General features: G+C 40.2%; 1 protein-coding gene across 2 annotated transcripts in view; it reads right to left on the bottom strand.

Annotated features, from left to right (window-relative positions):
- DPP10 (dipeptidyl peptidase like 10) overlaps window positions 1-17,593 on the bottom strand; it is an 863,493-nt gene that overhangs the window by 68,558 nt on the left and 777,342 nt on the right. For both annotated transcript variants that reach the window (XM_030580652.1, XM_030580651.1), the window contains exons 8-9: window positions 5,557-5,677; window positions 1,364-1,518 (exon numbers count right to left, since the gene is read on the bottom strand). In XM_030580652.1, coding sequence (XP_030436512.1) covers window positions 1,364-1,518; window positions 5,557-5,677 — 276 coding nt within the window. The remainder of the gene's footprint in view (window positions 1-1,363; window positions 1,519-5,556; window positions 5,678-17,593) is intronic.

Genomic DNA, 17,593 nt, shown 5'->3' with positions numbered 1-17,593 from the left:
GAAAATCATACCCAAACCTTTAATCTATACACTGAACTATTGCTACGTTCTTCAAGTTTTGAATGTTTAACATTTTTTATGAGAATCCCTGCCTACTGCATATTATGCTGTTTGGGTGTTTCAGCAATCACTGTACGTCCTTCGAAGAAGCCAGCTCCCATTCTACATATTTGCATTTTACTGCACAGAATTCACCAAGGAGAGGCCAAAACCAAACTAACAAAGAACATCATCCCCTTTAAGAAGGCTTCCACATTAATGCCCTTGGTTTTCTTATTTTTCCAGGAGGCAGATAGGCTTTCTCCACTTCCCTTCGGCATCAGATTGGGGAAGCAGCAGCGTAACCAAGTTTCTCAGGCTTTTACCTCAGTGAAACCAAACTCATAGTCAGAAAACAAAGTCATTAAGGCCTAGGTCAAACTAGTGTCCTGAAGTGGGCCTGCAGCCCATAGCAACCAGCGTGGCTTCCAGTCTTTTCTCTCTCCTCCTCAGCTTCCCTTTCCCGTTTATATATAGCTTTGCCCCCAGGGTGAGGTTGAGTGCCTCTTGATTGGGCCCAGACTCTTTTGACTATAAGCTGCAGATTAAAGGGGCCATAGACCCTCCCATAGTTACTTACATTTTGTTGCCTCTCACAGAGTTAAAAAATAAGCCAGTTTTATATATATATACACACACACATATATACACGGGGGAGGGTTTATGGGAATTAAACAGAAAATTAGGAGGATTCTAATTCTGGTATCAGAGAGTGTCATGTTTAGACCTGCAGATCTCTCCTCATCACAAAAGGCAGGCGCTCCTTATCCACGTTTTGAACCTCACTGAAAGGTTTGGTTCGGTTCAGTTTAAAGACTTGGGGAAGGCTCATATCACTGCTTATTTTATCCAACCAAGGCCTCTGACCCGTGTTAATAATACCATCATTTGATGAAAAGTAGCAGTCAGATACTATGATGCTCTGTATTATCAGAAAACTGTTATGCTTCATCTCTATAAATGCAGCGAAACACTCACTGCAGCCTGCAGCTACTCTGTGCTGTTCAAAGGCATTCTGGAAGCATTTTTTCTTGACTCCTTCTGATCATTTCATTCTTCATTCAAAAGCTGTAGCATATACCAATCATAAATTAGCATGAAACAGACTGTATGTCCCATTCTGACCTAATGGTTTCTGTCTAGCAAAAAGCTTTATAACCCTATTTGAAATAGCATAACTCTGAATGCTATTCCCCGTACTGCCACATCAACACAAGGAGCTTCTTTTACTATGTAGAAACAGTCCTTCAGTAATGCAGAATGCTATCAGTCGGTTCACTGAACCGTGCACAAGGGCTGTAGATTGCACTTAGACTTTACTTACCTTAGGATATGGATAGTGCTTTCCTTTGGGATACAGACCTCCAGTAAACCGAGGAATAACCATGTTTGGTACCAAAGTGTCATTTATCATCAAGAATGCCAACCTTTCTCCATCCGGGGACCACCAGTGGGCAACATGAGAGTGAAGAAGCTCCTCTGAAACAGATGCATATTTTTGGAAATTCATAGAAGTAACTATTGTGTGATTCAGATTACCAACTCATTCATTTGCATTTTATATAATTTCTATGCTTTGTTGCAATGCAGCTATTGTAATTATAAAGAAATACTGAAAATTATCCTGAATTGAATTGCCTGAATATTAAGGACCATTATAGGCTAAATTATGAGTTTTTACTCAGATGAGAATTCCCAATTATATCAATGGAATTACCTGCATAAGTGAGATGATTATTATTTCCTTATATTTAGCCCTAATATCATTCTATCCATTTTTTAATTCTTTTGTAAACGCTTTGCATCAATAGAATTTAAAGGCATTTAAAGGCATTTTTAGCACTAGTATCATTCTATCCAGTTATTTATGTTTTATTCTTTAATTTGGGAAAACCTTCATTTTTATTGAATACCATTTTGCAAGAAATTTTGATGAAGATGGAGGGTATTCTGTTTTGGAATAGATTTCTTTCTTTCTTTTTTTAAATTACCAAATTCCCAGCCAAATGAAAAATCTAGTTCCTGTCCAGCACTAGATCTGACTAATTTAGCTCTTTTACTTTTAGTCTGTGATCAGACTTTGATTTTGTTTAACTAGCTAATTTACTATTTGTACTTTTTCAATTAACACTGTGTTGTACACAAAATTCAGCTGTGTGTCTGGAAACCGAAATTTGGAATATTCACAAGCTGTCCACTCAGAATATTCACTAATTGCTGTTCACATGTGATCGATTGCCTGAGTTACAGAATATTTTTTCTGCTCCCTGACTGGATAACTGAAACCTTTTTACGCAGGAAAACAACAGATAATGAATGATGAACATTCATATGGCAAACATTTTTGTTTGTTCTAAAACACCGCTGTTTGCATTTAAATAAGGATATTCACACAAAGAACAGCCACTCCCAAATACTTCTGTAAACCAAAGCCCAGCAACATGAGTATTTGTGAATTCCAAAAAGTCACACAAATAAGGTCAAAATGAGCGGCTATTTGGAATTCATTTGAATGTCCATTAATATAATTGTGCAGTATTCAATCAGCTATATGCCTGATGCCACCACACAGTATTTCATCTATATCTACTGCTTAAATTAACAAGTTACCTAGGAAAGAAGAAAAGAATCAGAATGCCACAATATGCTCTGGAGATTTGTGCCTAGAAAAACCCCCACGTGCACTCTCTCACAACTGTTAAAGAGATGGTGTGTGCGGGAGAGGGGAACAGTTTCTTCCATTCCACCATGGCCTATTCCTAGGAATCCATGGAGACTGCTCTCTGGGAGCAGGACCTGCATCAGAGCTATGAGGCAAGGACTGGACAGCCTGAGAACGGGTGGAATCGCTTGACAGAGGCCACACAGAGCTCAAAGGCCATGGCTCCCCCATCCCTTAATGCTGTATAACCTTTGCTGGATATTACCTGATCCAGAGAGCCCCCTCTGCGGTGGGGGAGCCCCTCACAAAGTGGCTTCCAGTGGCTGTCCTGACAGGGCTTACGGAGGAGCAACTGAAACAGTAAACTGGAAATACAGGATCTCTGCATCACTGTGTCTGGCTTCCTTCATATTCAAACAGAGGAAAAGTTGTGGCCTTGCTGAAAATAAACCTCCATGTTTTTTTGAGAGGTTAATGGGCCTGATTTCCAACCCTACATATGCACTTGCATGATAAATTGCACATATAGATACAAACATGTATCTTCTGGTGCAAACTGTCACATGAGCGTATGTCCCAGCGAGTTTTGTGAATGGAAATTCTAACACCTCTGAGCACACAGATCCTGGAATTTTCAGGGCCACCTAGAGGGGGGGCAAGAGGGGCAATTTGTCCCGGGCCCCACAGGGGCTCCCACAAGAGTTTTTCGGGACCCCTGGAGCAGGGCCCTTCACTCGCTCCAGGGGCCCCGGAAAACTCTCGCGGGGCCCGGGCCCCCGGAGCTTCTTCCGCTCCAGGTCTTCAGCAGTTCGGCAGCAGGGGGTCTTTCCGCTCCAGCACCCACCGCCGAAGTGCCCTGAAGACCCGCGGTGGGGGGTCCTTCCGCCCCAGGACCTGCTGCCGAAATGCTGGGTCTTCAGTGGCAATTCGGCGGAAGACCTCAGGCCCCCTAAATCCTCTGGGAAGCTCTCGGAATTTTACAGTGCACATTCAAAGCATGGACACATGTATGTGCATGCACTATTTTAAATAGACGTGTAAAGCTCAGGTAGAGTATCAGTGGGAAATGTAACATAATATGTGTATTTTCAACTGGTTACTTCTCTTCCTTATCATTTATATTTCTTACCCTGTTTTTTAACGCTTATGTAAGAAAGTAATTTGTACTGTTAACAATTTTATTTATCTTTCATAAAAAATTGTTTCTAAAATGCACACCAACCTTTTTTATAACAGATAATTTTCTGATATGCACAATCGAGTTGAAATTGAAAAAAATGTCGCATTGGCATGGCATAAATGACAGAAATTGGTCTTGTTTCTCTTTAGTTACTGTACACAAATACTACAAATACCGAGGCCCTTTGCAGTCAATATACTCTTTTCTTACTCGTATTTATTTCTCTCACAGTATCTGGTCTTAACAATAGGTGGGGCTTTGCCATAAGGATCTACAATAGCATTAGAATCTCCTATACATTCTCTATTAACTAAGGACCAGATTTTGTAATCCTTACTTACACTGAGTGTTTCCTTAGCCATAAGTGATGTGGCAGGCAGGCACAGTCATAGGAAAGAGATCTTGACCGGTGTAACATGCCATAGCGCCAAAGTTGGTCTGTTAGCAACTTCACCACAGTCCCACCTGAAACCTGACTCTTTCTTTTCCCCAGTTTCACTCATCCTACAATGCTATCTCTTCATCTTGTGAATTGTTTCATTCACTATTACACTACCCACAAGTAAGTATATTTGAGTAACCTTTACCAATGTTTAGTAGAGTCCAATTGACTTTACCAGGGCTTCTCTTATGCTAGACTTCACCTAGTCATTAGGTGGAGGATTCCTCTCCCTCCCATATGACTAAATAAATGTCAGGTTGACCTCTAATTACTCTCCAGGGATGAATGCTGCCCAGGAGAGACTAGAGAATTGGCAGAGCCATAACTTTGTCTGCCCAATGTGCTGAACAGTGGAGAAGGTCAGCTGCCTGGTGTGGAGGGTGGGAAGGAATATACTGCACTTTGTAAAGGGGAACAGTGTGAATCTGGAGATCTCCAGGAGTCATTCAGAATTATCTTTTGCACAGTGCAACTCAACACTTCCCCCCCAATTCAGAGCATATCCCACAGGCTACAATCTTGTGAGTATGTGCAGAATTTAGCCCAAAGTTGCCTAGCAAAATTTTGAATAATCATGAATGTGACCCAAGCAATACTTTGTTTTAGCAACAAGGCGAGCTGCTCTTTCAGATTTAATTAACTTTATATGGTTAAATACAGCAATTTATATGCAATCATATTAGATTTCCAGTTTCTCAAGTGCATTTAAAATGATCTCCCATGCTAAAGATGCTCTTCTCCCTGGTTTTGAACTTCACTGACCTATTAAAATAGTTACAAAACATTAATTGAATCCATTAAAACCTGAGGTGGGTAATCTTTTTAATACAGGCATTTAAACCTCTATAGAATGTAAATTACCATTCTTATTTCAGAGAGTCCATTTGAGCTCGGGTTTTCAAAGAAGCATAAGGGTATGTCTGCACAGCAACTAGACAACTGCGTCTGGACCATGCAAGCTGACTCAGTCTTGTGGGGCTAGGGCTGCAGGGCTTTTTCATTGCTCTTTAGCCGCACTCTGGGGACACCCCCCCACCATAGAAAATAAAACTATATACAAATGAGTCAATATAAAATATGAGCTAATGCAAAGATCTGAAGGCAATTCTGCAAGAAAATAGGAAGAGAAAAAGCAAAATAGCTTCAGACACTGGAATGAATAGTTTTCTCCTGTAGGTTTTGTACAAGAATCTCTTCCCTGTATTAATAAACAGCTATATTTATCCACCTTACCTTCATAGAGCCAGTCTGCGATTCCATTAAAAATGATTCCTTCTTTTCCTGAGGATGTCAGTCGCAATGAGCTACTCTTTACATCAGGTTGATAGTAGATGTTATTTTCAAAAATATAAATCTAGATTAGAGAAAGAGATAAAGGGGGGAAATAACATGTTGGTAAACATAAATGAATGTTTTCATGCCAGAGATAGAAATACAATTTCCATGGTTTCAGAACACTCTAAAGAATAATTCATCATCATTTTCATTGAAGATCTCTTTAGATTTTCTGGTACTGTATTATCTATTTCTAAGAAACTTTTAACATTCTTGTGGCTCTGAATCCTCTCTTTTTAACTATTATGCCAACTCAAATATTTCTACTCCCTTTAGCAAATTTTCTCACGATCTCCAGAACCAGCACTGTAAAGATGCTAAAAAGTCAAATGTTATTAATTTAACATTTAAATATCTATTTAACAATTAAATAGACTATGAAACATTTTGTTAGTCCCATTTTTATCCAGAACAAATATCTTTATTTCCATCTATGAAAATAGATATAGCTGTATAGGTACAGATTACAAATATAAATTACAGATATACATCACTGGTGTAAGATAGGAATTAAGTGAAATAAGAATGAGACCAAGGAACTGAGTACTGTTTGATTCTCTTTATGCTCTTATACCATGTACCTCACTGGTAACTGAACATCTTACACAAAGCACATCATAATAATGACCCTGCTACTGTAAAGCCTGGTTTCCTTATTTTTTCTCTGTAGATGTTTGGGAAGAATTTCTCTTTACTCATTTTTCTTCCCCTCTTTTCTTCTTCTCTCCAGTGAGGACACAGACAGAAATTAGAATCTTTTGGCAAGTGGCTGCAATTTGAACTTCAAATAAGATATCTTCTGCCAACAATTTGTCCCAGCAGCAACGAAAAGGGAGAAGTCTACAACCACCGTAAGCGGTCAGTTGTTCTCCTCCTTCAATGCTAAAATATAAAGCACTCTAACATGTCCTGGATTTAACCCAGTCGAGGGAGGAGGAGCAGGAAGAAGTCTACATCTGTCTTTTTACAGTATCTTCCCTTGATTCCTCCCAGCCAACCCCAGCACTTTTTCTTAGAATTAAGATCCTTCTGAGGAGATCAGAAAGCTGTTGTTGTCTGGCAGGGGCCGTGAACCACCTGGAGAGACTGGTCCACCTTTCTGAAGCCTGCAAAAATGGCCAGCCCCTTCTCTCTACCCACATCCCTCTTCTTGTTCTTAGTTCTTTTGTTGCAGTGACATTTCAGGGAAAGCTACACCACAAAAGTGAGTCTTATACTTTGCTCCGATAACAGTGAGTTTTGAGGCTGTTTTCACCTTATTCAGTCTCATACCCGTGCTGTTTTCAATGGTAAACCAAAGTGATATTTACACTCCAGTCTCCTAGTCTATTCTGGTGTTTCTAAGAATTAGAGGAAGGAGCCAGTGGGTGAACACCTGGGAAGGGGCAGAAGGGTCGCCCCATTTTTGATGTAATCAGAGTCTAAGTTTGAAGTTAAGAATGTTAGAGCACTAAGAGGTGCAAGGAAGAGGGGAGAGAGAAAAGAAAGACCAAGAGAGAAAAAACAGGAGGGGCAGTGAACCTGATTGTAAAGATAAGGGTTTATAATGGAAGCAATGACATAACCCTACGTATAGCACTATGTACTTCAGCTAATGCAGAACTGTCGAGCACTTCTCCGAGCAAGGCATCAAACCTGTCCTCCACTCTCTACACTAGCTTCCCATAGAATTTTGAATCAGTTTGGATGATAGATCTCAGATAGATCTTTAAAAGAGAACTGGATAAATTATTAAAAGAGAACTGGATAAATTCATGGTGGTTAAGTCCATAAATGGCTATTAGCCAGGAAGGGTAAAGAATGGTGTCCCTAGCCTCTGTTCATCAGAGGATGGAGATGGATGGCAGGAGAGAGATCACTTGATCATTGCCTGTTAGGTTCACTCCCTCTGGGGCACCTGGCATTGGCCACTGTCGGTAGACAGATACAGGGCTAGAGGGACCTTTGGTCTGACCCAGTACAGCCATTCTTATGTCCTTATGTTAGTCCTTTACTTCAAAGTGCTCCGCAGCCTGGGCCAAGATAACTACAAATTTGCCTAACGCTCTGAAATGAAGATCATAATTAACAACTCTGTTTCTCTGGCACAGTGGAACTCTCTACAAGGAAAAAGCTCACCTATGTAGGAGACAGAACTTTTTCAGGGGCTGGTCCAAGACTATGGAATGAACTCCCTGAGGAACTAATGACCACTGCAACCCTCATCACCTTTCACTCCAAGGGAAAGACATATTTATTTGATGTTGGCGTCTCTAACATGAATAGCAATGTGCATATTTAGTTAAAAAACAAACAAAACAAGACACTCTACTACATATACTTCTCCAACTGGGAAGAGTATGACAGAACAAACATGTGACAGATGTTAGTCACATTACTTAACAGCCTCCTGAAAGGCACTCACATAGTATGGTGATAAGCATGATAAAAGAACTTCTGTAGAACAGAATACAATACTACTTCCTTTCCCTTGTCAGATGGGGATCTTCTCCTCTCCTATCATATTCTTCCTTGAAACACAGTTCTTTTGGAATGAGCTATCCCTGATCTCTTCATTGGCACTATCTACTCCCTCTTTCCCCCCTGATGTTATAGCAAACACACACCAACAAAAGTAAACAAACTAACAAAAAGGAAAGGAAAATGGAGAATCACAGGTGATGTGAATTCCTGTAATAATGCTTCTGCCAAGTGGATTTTCCCAATCACTTAATTTTTTTGTTATCCCTCATCCCTCCTCTCACCCGATGTCAACATTCATGATTTGTCCTAATTGTAAATTCCTTAGGGCTTATTGTCTTGTTTATCTTTAAAGTGCCATAGCCATGTATGCATTTGCCAAGCACACAATAATCATAAATAATAACAAGAAAACAATTCATAAGAACATACATACATCATAATAGCTTTGCAGGCAGGAAAATGCAGATAACATAGCAATAGATAAACAGTACACAATATAAGTTTTGGTGCTAACATCTCTTCGATATGCACTCAGGCTACAACACTGGGCTGCTTAATTGCAGTAAATGCATTTCCATAGATCATCTAAGAGGCCCAGGTATTTATCATATGTCTGCTTGTGGGAATTACAATACCAATCTAAGGTTAAGTATTCTTGACCTTATCACTGCTTTCCTCTCCCCTTCCCAATTATCAGTTGAAACAGATTTCCCTAATCATCTTTAAACTACAGACATTTATTGATATTTAATGATATCTATATCAGGATTTCTACTTTATGAAGCAATAAAGCTGAAGAGTTTCATACCAGGAGCACTGAAGCATGTTTTAGTTATTATCAGGGACAAAGGGTGACTTGGGACAAAGTTACTTCATGGTCAGAAATTCAAAATCCTATGTGAATTCAAACTTCAAGTAAAAATAATTGATGAAATGTTTTATGGTTTCAGCAGCTATATAAATTATCCAAAAGTATTGACCAGTAATTACATTTATATTTGAAGAACTGAAATTGGATGCAGTTCAGAATCTCTCTGAACCTGAAAAATATGACCCAACTTTCAGCTTGGAGAAGATATGGAATAAGAATTTTAATGATGCCAACTTTCTGAAGAAGGTAATGATGGGCTCTGTAATCAGTGTATATTACTAAAAAAAAACAAAAAACAAAAAGGTGACCTACTTAATTATTTAAGGAAGCCTAGGTGAAATAAGATCATTTTGACAAATGGTTTTTCTTTTAGCCAGTTAAAAGCATTTATTTATGCCAAGACAGATCCTCAGGCAGTGTAAATGGGTGTGGCTCCAATATGTAGCATTACCTCCAATGTATAAAGAAATGTTTTTAACTGGCTAAAAGAACAACTTGGAAAAATGATCTTATTTCATTTAGGTTTCTTTGAACACGTAGGTCAATCTTGTCCATTATTGTAGAACAATAACAAGGACAAAATATTACTTGTATTTCTTTTTTTCTTACCTTTTAGGTTGTTTCTGTCTCAGGCCATGTCTACATCTAAAATTTTGCAGCGCTGGTTGTTACAGCTGTATTAGTACAGCTGTATAGGGCCAGCGCTGCAGAGTGGCCACACTTACAGCAACCAGCGCTGCAAGTGGTGTTAGATGTGGCCACACTGCAGCGCTGTTGGGCGGCTTCAAGGGGGGTTCCGGGAACGCGAGAGCAAACCGGGAAAGGAGACCAGCTTCGCCGCGGTTTGCTCTCGCGTTCCCGGAGCCACCCAGCAAACCGCAGGGAAGGAGACCTGCTTGCTCGGGGTTCCGGGAACGAGAGAGCAAACCGGGAAAGGAGACCAGCTTCGCCGCGGTTTGCTTTCGCGTTCCCGGAGCCACCCAGCAAACCGCAGGGAAGGAGACCTGCTTGCTCGGGGTTCCGGGAACGAGAGAGCAAACCGGGAAAGGAGACCAGCTTCGCCGCGGTTTGCTCTCGCGTTCCCCGAACCACCCTGCAAACCGCAGGGAAGGAGACCTGCTTGCTCGGGGTTCCGGGAACGAGAGAGCAAACCGGGAAAGGAGACTAGCTTCGCCGCGGTTTGCTCTCGCGTTCCCGGAGCCACCCAGCAAACCGCAGGGAAGGAGACCTGCTTGCTCGGGGTTCCAGGAACGAGAGAGCAAACAGGGAAAGGAGACCAGCTTCGCCACGGTTTGCTCTCGCGTTCCCCGAACCACCCTGCAAACCGCAGGGAAGGAGACCTGCTTGCTCGGGGTTCCGGGAACGAGAGAGCAAACCGGGAAAGGAGACCAGCTTGATTATCAGAGGCTTCCTCCTTCCACGGAGGTCAAGAAAAGCGCTGGTAAGTGTCTACATTGGATTACCAGCGCTGGATCACCAGCGATGGATCCTCTACACCCGAGACAAAACGGGAGTACGGCCAGCGCTGCAAAGAGGGAGTTGCAGCGCTGGTGATGCCCTGCAGATGTGTACACCTTCAAAGTTGCAGCGCTGTAACTCCCTCACCAGCACTGCAACTTTCTGATGTAGACAAGCCCTCAAATTGTGAAAACATCTTTTATGGCTGGATGCTGTAGTGAAAAGCTTTCATTCAAATACTGCACTGTCAGTAAGCATGCAGGATTAAGAACGACTTTTATAACTGAACCATGAAAAGGGCCTTTAATCTTGTTACTACTATTTAGTATGTGTTGCTAATTGAATTTAACACACTGCACATAAGAAAATATCTCACAGGGAACATCCAGTTGTTGGTTCCACTGATCACATGGTCATTCATTCTTACTCATTATTATCTAATAAAGTGCCCCATCCCTGTCTGCCCTGACCACCCAACCAGCCCTATTTTCATCCTTCAAACATTCCCACAAACAGCCTCACATAATCTCTCATCACATATTCCCATTTCCTCTTCATTACTCCTGATCTCAGACTCCAACTGCTGTGAAATCTGTGCCTATCTTGCCCCACAGGAAATTCTTTCTTCCTATTGCACATGAGGAGTGGAGCTGCTCTACTCATGTCCAGCAGCTAGGGATGACTTTATTTGTTAGCTAAAAACGATGAAACTGTGTTACCCACGACACCGAGTGCAATACAGATATTAACAAATTAAACAAGATTTGAATCCAGGACCTTGTAGAACTAAATCAATCACCTAGACTAAACACGCTGCTCTAAATCATCCCCTCCACTGTTGGGGCTGTGCAATATTGTGCAGGATTTAGTCCCAAAAGAATAATGTGTTCATGCTTGATATTGTAGAAATACCTTAGTATAAATCACCATTAGGTTCAGTCATTCAGCCCCAGTCTGTAACTTTGAGCACTTTTTATAATTTATCTGGTGTCATTTTTGAGTTATAGGGGCTCATAAAAAGTGTTTGAAGCCAAAGAAATTACTCCATGCAGATTTCTTACAAATATATAAAAGACCAAAACCCCAGAGTCATTGGGTTTAAGACTTTTCATACTTTGGTTCATCTGAGAGAATTTATTTTTATAGATCAGTTGACCATATTCCACTCCTTGAAAACAAGACCTTTGAATGAAAATGTTCATATCTGCTAGTATAGCAAAGCAGATAGAACATAATTACAAAAACATTAGCACTAAAATCAATTAGCAGTAACCTTAACATGAAAATTGCTAACATTGGACTCAATCATGGCTTTGTGACAAGCCCTGAACAAGGGCCAGAGCATTGGTACGGTGCCCCAGGAGCAGCCCATGACTGTAGAAGTCAGGATCTGCCTCCCATTTTTTCGCTATTCGGCGGCGGGGGGGTGGGATCGGAGGGAATATGTTGTGCCAGGTCTAAAGTCCCTAGTGCAACATAATTCTCCTGACATGCTCTTCATGCCCACTTGTGATTCTAGTAGCTGGCACAACTGAGTAAGTTGGTGTTTTACTCCCCTTTGTTCAGCCACCCAACCTAGGCCACAGACTAGTCCATGGCTATGATTATAGTAAGAACAGTAATGTATTTTCCTAGGACAAATGAAGGCTGGAAAATGAATTTAATGCATATTATTTTTTGGACATTGCCATGCTGTATAATATTACAAAGTAAGCATCTCTAATACACAGCAACAACAGATAAAATCACCTGTAATGTATCTTGCAACCAGCTGACACTGATCATCAGCTAATTTGGCAATGTGCTCCTTTCAAATACCTCCAGCAACTGAAATCAGGTATACTGAATGCAATCAAATGGAATCCACTTCCTTAGAATTTCAAAGTGAAATTGAGTTCTAACTGTAATGGAAGGAACATATTAATCTGCTTCCGGAATGTATAATTATATAAGTGTGAATTGCCATTAGGAGAGCCAGAGAACTGGGAATTAGTTTCCCTGGCATGAATGCCCCAGCAAAGAGTAGACGTGGGTACTAATATTGCAAATTCCAAGCATTCAAAAATCATGAGCCCTGCCCAAGAAAAGCATGAGATTTTGTTTTCTTTTTGATTTGCTCTCTGGATTTTGAGCTGTGCATTGGAACTGTGCAGGAAATGGTTTTCCTGTCCCACAAAGTTTTTGAGATTTCAGAAAACTCTCCTGTACCGAATCATGACAAAAAGATGGTATCTCAAACACTTGTGCAAACTGAAAATCTGAAAATAAATTTGGTTTGGGTCAATCAAAATGTTTCATTTTAATAACATCAATATATTTTGTTTACATTTTGACCACTTTTTCTTTTTTAAAAATTATTAGAATTAAGTGACATTTTGAAATGAAAAGTCATTTAGAACTTGAAGCCCAGAATGTTTTGTTCTGAAATGTTGAAACACACATTCCAACAATTTTTATTTTCCCAAAAGTGTTTTTTACTTGAAAAATTTGTCAAAACCAATCCTTTCTCACAAAAACATTTCAGTCATGATCAATCAGCATCTTCTGCTGAAAAACGTTTTGTTGCAAAATCCCTGGCCAGTTCTACTTTATATTGCACTCAGGTCACATTTTCAAGCTTTATTCTGCAAAACTGAGGTCTGCAAACTTATTTTATTATTGTTCTTTCTGAATTATGAATCAATTATTATTAGCTGTATTACTGTAGCATCTAGGAGCCACAATCATGTACCAGGACCCCCTTATGTTAGGTGCTGCCCAATTTTTTTAAATCAGAACTCAGATTCTCATTTAATCACATGCCTCCAAGAGGTGGAGCTTGAAGGAAAACACGAAATATCACAAGGCTCATGTTAAACTCATCAGAGTTGGCAATACTGGAGCAGACTATGTAGACAACACTGCAAACTGAGATGTGATTACAGCACAGGTATCATGGTATCATGCTAACTTTACCCACGCTCACACACCTAAGTGCTATAGTAATATAAATTAAATAAATAAATAAGAGAAACTACACATCTGGGACACCAATCCTGAAAACACACACATTCTTAATTTTACTAATGTGAACAGTCAGGGCTATTCAAAGTAGTAAAATTAAGCACATGTGTAACTGTTTACAGGAGCAGGGCCTTGAGGCACACTCGTTTACTTACTCAAAAGGGTGATGACATGTATTTTAACATCTTCCCTGTCTCCAGAAGGGTCTGTGGGTATTAATGATGTACAATTCACTAAGTGAATGTTGCAGGGTTTTTCTTAATACAAGCTCATCTCCAATTATTAATATTATGGTTTTATAGGGATATACTGAACACTAAAATTTGCTGACTGCATCTTTCAAAATTATTAGAAGAGGAATAGCTAAAAGTATATCAGAATGATATTCTCATAAATTCATCAATGGCTTTGTGCCTAAAATGCTTTCCCAGCTTTGAGGCATGATGATAAGAAAATAAATTGAAAAAGGCATAAGGTGGAACCAGGCTACGCTATCTCACATGAAAATTGCATTACTATTTTTAACTGCTTCTCACCATACCCTTTAGTATTTGGGGCATAGACCACTTAGTGAATAAAACTTCAAAGTGTGTAAATATCAAACTCGAACCTCAACGTTGCATGTTCTATTATTTCATTAGAGAGTTATTGACAAACCTATTCATTTTCAAATTTAACAAGCCAACAAAATCTAGCATGTGTTTAATTAAATCTTTGTCTTTAATTAAACATATCTTTAGGAATAATCTGGATTAGCAAGAAATTTAATTCTGATAATAATCAAATTCACTTCAATTTAGTGTGAAGAATTGAAGATAAACTTTAATGTTTTCGATGTGACACTAATCCTTTCCCCCCTTCTGCTGCATCTCAGTCAGCTTCATTGATTCCTCAACTAAATTACCTTCTTTCAAAATATTTGTTTATGGTTTGTAAAATGTTTCACAATATCAAATTATGAAATATTCTTCAAGGACTAATTCCTGTGGGCAGCACCCAGTCCAGGTGGTTAGGGCCAGATAATAGGCAGATGTGCAAGGGTGGAGAAAGTCTCTAAACTACTGCTAATAACTGGAGCAGATCTTGGGTCTTCTTAATCACTTCCACCAGTGAAGGTGGAGAGGATCCATGGACTGCTAGAATCTCCAGATACACCCCCAACCCTTCTCTCAGCCCCCTATGTATTTCAGAACAGGGTGTCTGAATGGAGCTGGATTTTGGACTATGCAGAGGATGTGCACCTTTCTTCTAGTTCCACTGTCAGTGGCCCCCTTTTCCCAGCATCTAGCCATGGAGGGCAGGATTGGATTTACCCTGAAGAGATCTGCACACATTTTAGAGATACACCTGTGCTGCAAAGTTTGACTCTGAATGTAGAAGCAAATCCAAACTTTCTTGAAGTTCAAGCGTGTTCCATTTCTGCCCAGTATAGATGTACCGACAGATCAGCGTGCAGTCTTTACATTATTTATATTTCACTGCACTGGAATTATGGACATCAACAAGGGTTCAGATGCACAGTGCAAAGTTAAGATTCTGAGATGAACTTCCCCAAAAATTGCAGGTGAGAGGTTGGAAATAATGGTTTAATTTTGACCTATTTCTAATATATCTGCTTTGGTCTAGAGTGTGATAAATAAATAAAATAATCAAATAATAATGGAAGGTACCAATAACAATCAAACAGAATTGTGGTTAGCATATCCTTTAAGCTAATCTGACTATTCATCATAGCGTCACTGAAAAACTAACCCAGACCCTAAACTGGTTAGCATAAAAGGAAATCCTATTCTAAGATAATGAGTGAATTTTTCCAATTACTTTTTTGTAGCTTGTCTGTGACCAATTTGCATGACTCTAAGATTGATAACAACAAGACAAGCAGCGTGCACCATCAAAGATAATAGAAATATGCACTGCAATCTGTGAGAGTCAGTGGATTCTGAAACAATTTACCCTCTACCTACTAGTTTTAATAGCCTCCTGAAATTTAATGTTCAAGGTGAAACACCAAATGTCCAGTGTCTTGTCTTGGGGGAATCAACAACAGTACAATCTCAAGAAAACAGAGGTTTGTCACATGCTACAGAATATGTTAGCACCTCTGGCATACTCCAATTCTGAAAAGTAGTAACACTGTTAGTAAGACTGGGAAGATTAATAAATTTCTTCACAGACTGGACTTGTTTATGCTCATCTGATGCCAAATCTAAAAGTCCGTCCCCCACCCAATTTTTTTTTCTGTGATTTTAGCCTCCATGTGTTAAAGTAAATCATGGTTATAAAATAAGGGAGGGGCAGTTATGTTAGAAAGTAAGTAAGTCTGATTACTCACTCCAAAAATAAAAAAGCAAATGAATCATTATCTGGATCATAAAAAAAACCAAAACCAAGACAGTTTAAAAGCACAATCACATTTTACTACTTTATTTAAGAATCTGTATTCTCTGTACATAGCACCATGCAATATCTCTGTCATAACTGCAGCATTTAACATGAACCTTTAAAGTTGATCACACTCAAGCATGTCCACAGTGCAATCGGGAGGTGTGACTGCAGCACCTGGAGACATACCTGAGCTAGCTTTGAACTAGCTTTCAATGGAAGAAAGGAACCTACATTCCTTTGAGGATCTGTACCCATCTGCTGAAAGCATAGGGAGTTTGTGGGCCATTGGCAAGCCAGGGGATCTGAAACGAGTTCAGTCTCTCACAATCGGGGGGGAAGGGTACAGCAGCAAGGGAGGCAACTGCAACCCAAGGCTACAAAACCACAATGCAGCTTCACTATTGTTTCATTGTCTGAAGCACAGTTCTTATTTGGGCTGCTTGCTGACCAAGACTTACATTCATGCCTTTCTTGCCAGGAAGAGCTCATACATTTCTAACTTGAAACTCAAGTAGTTATATGGCCCTTCACAACATTCGGGTGAGGTGGGGTGTCAAGAGAGCCCATACCAGGATGGTCTACCTCCTTCTAGGCCAGGAGGGTGGGGAGAAGACAGCTGTGTTCTGGAGTGGTGCCGGGACTGCCAACCCAACTGGACAGCATCAAGTGATTGGGGCTGATGGTTACCACCTGGAAGATATAAATGAAGACTCCAGCACCAGGAGAGAGTCAGGGACTAGCAGCGGGCTGGGAGTATGCTTGCCTGTATGTAGCAGAGGACTGTGAAGAGGCCTGGGGACCCTTATAGACTGGAGAAGGTCCTGATTAGTAAGCTGTGGAATGCCAAAGGATGCTATAAGATAGGCGGAGAACAGGAGAGAGGACTATTACTTTACGATGTTATTCCATGTTTATTTTATGTTGAAGAATAAACTAAGCCCAGAGGCATGGGCTATAAATTTGGGAGTGGCCAATTCATTGGCTTTGGCTAGTGATTGAGTCCAACCTAACGCATCATTGGCATATATTATACATTATACAAATAATATGTGATAAACAAAGGCAGTACTATTTGTGATCAAACACTAACATTATGCTTGATGTTATATGAGATTCAAAGATATAGTTGTTGCACAATGTCTCATCCTTCATGTGCTTAAGTTTGAGTCCTTAAGACCCCAATCCTGCAATGACAGGTGAACAACAAGAATAAAAGAGGCATTTGGAGACCCAGCTGAATTTTTTTCTTTTGTTGTTTAAATACAAATGGCAGTAGTGGTATATTTAGAAGGGTTTGCATCTGAAGGCATCATGGAAGTAGTGGAGTGTCTGAAGAAGAGAGTGGGATCCTTGGGAAAGAAAGGAAAGGAAAGGAAAGTGGGAGCAGATCCAAGAGATTATGAGGCTGACACCACTGGCTGAGTGAAGAGGATAAGGTGCAATGTGATATCAAATGAGCAGAGAGACTGAGATGCAAAGCTGGAGTTGTGCAGAGCCTTGATAGCTAATGCAATAATCTTACATTTGATTCAATAGACGAGGTGCAGGAACTGGATAATCAAATAGGAGATGACATGATTCAAGAGGAAGGGTAGGAAGATGATTTTGGGTACTGGATTCAGGGTAGACTGGAAGCAAGCGATATGTAAAAGGAGGCCAGAGAGAACGGGGTTTAGTTAAGGTGGGAGATAAACCCAAAAGTGTTTTCGCTGCAAGGACAGTAGGAGGGTGGGCAGGTTTTATATGTATAGA

This window comes from Gopherus evgoodei, chromosome 11 (genome assembly GCF_007399415.2).
Source record: "Gopherus evgoodei ecotype Sinaloan lineage chromosome 11, rGopEvg1_v1.p, whole genome shotgun sequence".
Taxonomy (NCBI): Eukaryota; Metazoa; Chordata; order Testudines; family Testudinidae; genus Gopherus; species Gopherus evgoodei.
Note: the sequence above shows the minus strand (reverse complement) of the source record. Positions and strands in the feature narration are given on the sequence as shown.